General features: G+C 50.0%; 1 protein-coding gene across 1 annotated transcript in view; it reads right to left on the reverse strand.

Annotated features, from left to right (window-relative positions):
- PREX1 (phosphatidylinositol-3,4,5-trisphosphate-dependent Rac exchange factor 1) overlaps positions 1-6,234 on the reverse strand; it is a 212,293-nt gene that overhangs the window by 131,636 nt on the left and 74,423 nt on the right. The window contains exon 2 of the mRNA XM_008577372.1: positions 1,511-1,582. Coding sequence (XP_008575594.1) covers positions 1,511-1,582 — 72 coding nt within the window. The remainder of the gene's footprint in view (positions 1-1,510; positions 1,583-6,234) is intronic.

The raw sequence follows: 6,234 nt of genomic DNA on the forward strand, positions 1-6,234 counted from the left end.
GTCCAGCTCACGTGGTTGAATCTGCTTACGTTAAAGGCACATTGGATAGATCCCATTATTATACTTCAAAGAATGTCTTATTTACTTCAAAGAATGGTTGCAAGATTTCAACATAAAAATCTGTTTCCTGAGTGTATACATAAATGAGAGCCTGTGTCTGCCCAAAAGATATATACAAGAATGGTCATAAATGCCCAAAACTGGAAATAATTCAAATATCCAACCACAGGAGAAAGGATAAGTAAACTGTGGCCCACTCATACTCTGGAAAACTACACAGCAGTGAAAAAGAATGAACCACAGCTACATACAACATGGGCACATCTCACAGACATGAGAGTGAGCAAAAGACACTGGACACAGAGGAGCTCACTCTGATACAAAGTTCAGAAACAGGCTAAACTAACCAATGGTACTAGAAGCCAGTGATTACCTTTAGAGAGGGAGGATTGACCAGGAGGGGGCACAGGGCAGCCTGCTGGGGGCAGAAAATGTTTTCTGCCATCATTTGGGTCATGGTTACAAGTGTGTTCATATGTGAAATGCATCGTGCTTAGCACCTCGGATTTGCACCTTTTACTGTATGGGAGTTGTACTTCATAAAAAAGGTAATTTAAAAAAACTGTAATTTTAAATTATAACAAATCATTTTTTAAACTGTAATAAATAGAATATAATCAGGTGCTCAGTAAATATTTGCTGAATGAATGAGTGAATGGATGAATGAATGCATAAAGAGCTTTATACCCCACTCCTGAGACCAGCCATGCAGTGTCTCTTTACATCTGTAAGCCTCAGCTTTCTTATGCAAAAGAATTGGGCTTAGAATTGTCAATGTGCAAGGTCTCTGTCCAGATCAAAAGGACATTTAGAGGGGTGTCTTTCTTCACCAAGTCTTGTGTGTGCTGTAAATTCTGGGGACCTCAGACACCCACCCCCATCTCCCTTTGACCAGGACCTTCAGAGGCCCAGTTAAAAGGTGGCTTCCCAGAGAGTGAGATCACACTACGAAGCCAGGTCCAGGAGCACTGAGGCTTCAGCCATGCACACAGAAGGCCTATTGATACCCTCCTCAAACTCCCCAGAGCCACAGCCAAGATGAAGCTGGACCCAATTACTCATCAGCCCTGCCTTGACACTCGATGCCCAGTGCAGAGGCCAGGGCTGCTGGGAGGGCAGCTGGAGGTGCCAGGCTCCCAGGGGCACTTGGACAGGGATTTTCCACTGGCTCCAAGCCCAGGGGCCTGACTCGAGGAGGCTGCAAGACAGTGTGGTCCCACTGAGCAAGGACAGAGCAAGGCCTGGGGCAGACTCCTGATATCCACCAAGCACAGTCGGCTCATTGGACAGAGAGGCCTCCAGGGGCTACAGTGTTCAGGCTGGGGCAGCGCAAAGCCAGCAGCCAGTGGATGATGCGCCTCCCCCTCCGCACCCTCTGAGCATCACCCCAGGAACAGCAAGGCACAGGCAGCACCGATGATCGGAAAGGGACCGGCCCAAGAATCCACACCTTGACATTCTCCTCTGTGAGGCCCTTCTCCACCAAGTCTGCCACATTCTGCCGGATGCGATGCAGGAACGCCTGGAGGAGAGAAGCGGGGAGAGGTGAGTATCCACGCCTCTGATCCTCCCCAGTATGGCCCTGCAAAAGGGTCACAAGTTCAAACACCAACTAGGACCTGGGAGGTACCACAGTCCAAGGACACAGGTAGGGAACAAGAAAAAAGTGACGCTGCCCATACATTAAACATACTGGACTATCCCTCACTCCCATGCAGTCACCAGGTGTTTACTGAGCATCTACTACGTGGGGCCCTGAAGATACAACAGAGACCAACACAAAGCCCCTGCCCTCGAGGAACCTACCGCCCAAAGAGACAGACCCACACCTGCTTCATCCCCCACGGGTCCCTCTTGGGCTACAATTCACTTCCCCTTTTTAATTTTTTTCTTTTTTTTTTTTACAATTTAACTTCTAAACAATGTCACATTCAACATGGCTCAAAAGTCAAACATATAAAGTGTTAAAAACACACACAGTCTCTCTCCTACACTGCACCCCCATTCACCTAGTTTCTTAGGTATTCTTCCAGAGAATCCTTATGCAAAAACAAATGCATGTGCGTGCACATGCACGCACGCACACACACACACACACACTCCTATTCTTATTTCTTCCTCTTATACATAACAAAAAATAGCAACGTATACAAAACACCCTGCACCTACTTTTCCCACTTAATGTGGCTTGGGGATCTTTCCATATCATTACAAGACACTCCTATTCTTATTTCTTCCTCTTATACATAACAAAAAATAGCAACGTATACAGAACACCCTGCACCTACTTTTCCCACTTAATGTGGCTTGGGGATCTTTCCATATCATTACAAGAGGAGCCTCCTCATTCCTTCTGACAGCTGCCCAGGATCCTCCTCTATGAATGGACCGCAGTCCTTCTGCCACTCTTTTCAGGGGCTTGGAACAGAGAAATCATTTCTTTCTTCTGTGAGATGCGACAGATGAGTGTGACTATGACAGGGCGGGAGAAGTGGGGACTGTGGGGAACCGGCCAGCACACGCCCATTTCAGGGGGGCGGCCGCCCATCCCCTCCAAGTGGGGCCAGGTGGGAAGGCAGCAGGCCCAGTATTACCAGATGTTCTAATTTTTTTTTTAATGAAGCCAGAAACGAGAATTTTTTAAGCAAAGTCTTCCAGTTTTCAAGTGCTGGTGAAAGAGCCCTCTGTTACTGTGGGGAACTGGATTTTAGGGGTTGAACATAAAAGTGGGGAGAACAGAGCTGAGGGGTGCCGTCGTGCAGACGAGAGATGACAGTGGCCTGGCCCTGGTGTGGTGTGGGTGGGACAGAGTGGGCAGAAGGAGGAGCTACTAAGGATGGGCCAAGGGGACAGAATGAATGAGGGAGAGAAAGATCAGAGTTGGCACCTAAAGGAAACCAAGGCCAGTCGTCTACAGCAACCTCTCCCTGGTTTGCCCCAACTCCAGGACATGGGGCCTGACCCCTGGTTAACCTGGCAACAGGGACATGGAGACTCCTAGGGAAAGGAATTCATGGTCCTGTCACAGCCACAGAGCCATAATGAGCCGTGGTGGCCTGTCAGTCACCCACCCTGCCAAGACTGATTACAGGATGGGGGTCCAGAGTGGGGGAAGCCCCGGAAGAGCACATGGTCTCCCTGTCACAGAGCCCAGCTGCGGTTAATTCAGTGTGTTTCATCCAACCACGCTTGTCTGGGGAGATCTCTGAGTGCCAGGAAGATGGAAGGACAGCCCAAGATAGCACTGGGGTCAGGGCAAGCAGGCGCAGGCAGGCAGAGAGCAGGCTGGCCCTCCACAGACAGCTGTCGGATCCTTTCCCATCACCTGGCGAGACGTCCATGGCTGCCACTGGAAGCCCGGCCACCTGCCCAGACTCAAGTCTCTTAGGAGGGGGTGTGCTGGCATTCCACATGGCAGGTCACAGGGAAGGAAGCAAGGGACACAGAGGAAGGCAGCCATGTCTCTGTCCACACTCATGGCAAGGCAATTTCGGCCAGCCTCAGGCCTTTAAATTCCATCTTCTTGTTGACAACCTCCAAGTTTATATCTCCAGCTGGACTTCTCCCCTGAAACCCAGATTCATATTTCTAGCTGCCGACTCAGTACCTCCACCTGGATGTCCAAGGGGCACCTCAAATTTAACGTGTCCAAAGCCTAATTTCTGATCCTCTCCAGGCCCACACCACCCAAGCTCTTCCCACCTGATCATGGCACCTCTGCCTCCCAGGAGCTCCAGCCAGAACCCCAGGTCATCCTCGATTTCTCTCTTCCTCTGACATTTCATTCCCAATCCATCAGCACAGGCTATCAGCTTCACCTGAAAAACACAACTACGTCTCCACAACTCTATGGCCACCCCCAGTCTAGGCCACCATCATCTCCTGCCTAGACTAATGCAGGTATCTCCTGCCTGGTCCCCACACCCTCCCAAAAGTCTATTCCTTACACACACAGCCAGAGGGATCCTTTTCAATATGTAAATCAAGTCCTGTCAATCCACAGCTTAAAATTCTCCATGGCTTCCCACAGCCCTTTTTCAAAAACATCCACACACAGCCAGAGGGATCCTTTTCAATATGTAAATCATGTCCTGTCAATCCACAGCTTAAAATTCTCCATGGCTTCCCACAGCCCTTTTTCAAAAACATCCAAATTCTTCCCTGTCCCATAAGGCCTCCATGACCTTGTCTTTGTTAACCTCTCTGACCTCACCTTCCAGCACTCCATCCCCTCCACACCTCAACAATACTCAGCCACACCCTCATTCTAGATTCCTTCCACCTGCCAAATACATTCCTGCCTGAGGACTTTTGTATAAGCTGTTCCTGCTAGCAGGATATTCTTCCCAGTTCCACCCTGGGCAGGCTCCTTCTCATCCATCAGGCCTAACCTCAAAGGTCACCTCCTCCAAGAGACCCTCCTTGTCTTCATGCACTTACCAACTTCCCATCTCATATTATGAGCCCATTTGACAGATGAGAAAACTGAGATTAAGCAATCTACACTAGCTCCTAAGGAAAAGGCCAAGATAAAAAGAGAGCATGGCAGGGATGAAAACTTACCCTCCAATCAAACTACAGAGGTCAAGTTTAGAAACTGGTAGGTTTGGGCTTAAACCATAGATCTTCCTCGTTCCTGCTGTGTGACCTCAGGAAAGTGCACTACCCTCTCTGAGTCTTAGTTTACTCTTCCCAAATATGGGGATCACAGTACTACTGTGCCTACCTTTCACAATGTACTAGGATAAAGTGAATGGCAACTCCACGAAGGCAGGGACCTTGCCTCCACAGCTATATCTTCCGGTCTAAGAGTAGTGCCTGGCATCCAGGAGGCACTTAAACGTCAAAGGAAGGTATGGAATGTGTCTGGCACAGTGTCCAACACATTGTGGGAGCCTCAACTCGGGCCCTTGGAAGTCTGTTGATCCTGCTTTTGAAAGGACAATGGGAGGGGACAGGGGACAGGAGTTCCTAGAGGATATTTTAACAGAGCCTGGGATACTGACAGGAAGTCAAGTCTCCAGCCTTTCCAGACTGGAGGGAGACAAAGGCAGCCTCACCCAGCCTTGCCTGGGGAGGGCAGGAAGCTGGGAGTACCACTCGGCTGGCCTAGATCAGAGCTTCCTGTCCTGGTTTCTTCACACGAGCTCAGCCACCTCTATTGTGCTGCGACAATGGGAGGCTCAGGCCACCCACGGAGGAGCTGCACACAAGACGGCGCAATGAGCACAATGCACAGCTCGTGACCTGGAAAGAATGGGCAGGCAGGGGCTCTGGGCCCAGCCCTGGGCTGCCTAAGCACGATTGCCTTTTCCAGGCGGCACCAATGTCCTCTGCACCAGCAGGGGTAGTTAAAGGGACCCTCCAGGGTGACTCTTTGTCTAAGGCTTAACAGCTCTGGAGCAGTCAGGTCACAGCCGCTGTCATCTTGCAACCTTCCCTTAGACTTTCTCAGGATTTCCAGGGCCACCTGAGAAACTCCCCCAGTCTTGAAACCTTTGTCCATGCCACAGCCACTTGCGCCACATCTGCCCAAGTCCCCCTCTTCTATTTATAATGATGATGATGAAATACGTCAAGGATACAGGAAAGGATAGCAAAAAATATAACAAACACCCAGAGACTCATCACTGCTCAGCTTTGGCAAATCTTAACATTGTGCCAAATTTGCTTGAAAACATTTGCAAAAGAAATGCATCGAGTCTGGGGGAGGTGCTGACTGGTAAGGGGCACAGGGGGCCTTCGAGGGAGTACTGGAAGCATTCTGTATCCTGACCTGAGGCGTGGTTCCACAGGTGACTGTGCAGGTGAAGCCCCAACTGTGTGCACATTGATGAGTTCACTTGTACCCACGTAAAGACGTCAACATAGAAATGGGAAGAAAGAAGCTGCTCCAGAGAAAGGGGAACCTGCACGCCTTCCCTCCCTGCAAGCCACCCTCCACCCTGGCCTTGGTGCTCCGTGTTCTCACGCGTGCCTCTGCCCCTCACCATGCTCGTGTGCACCCATAAGCATGGAAACACTGTCCTGCATGTTCACAGCATTCCTATAAATGATGTGCTTTCAGCAATTTACTTTTCTCACTCATCACGTTTTCCACACTTACCCATGTCGATGCCTACAACAGGCAGCACCTGTCAGCTGGACCCCACGCTTACCCCATGCCCCCTTCCA

This window comes from Galeopterus variegatus, unplaced genomic scaffold (genome assembly GCF_000696425.1).
Source record: "Galeopterus variegatus unplaced genomic scaffold, G_variegatus-3.0.2 Scaffold1500, whole genome shotgun sequence".
Taxonomy (NCBI): Eukaryota; Metazoa; Chordata; class Mammalia; order Dermoptera; family Cynocephalidae; genus Galeopterus; species Galeopterus variegatus.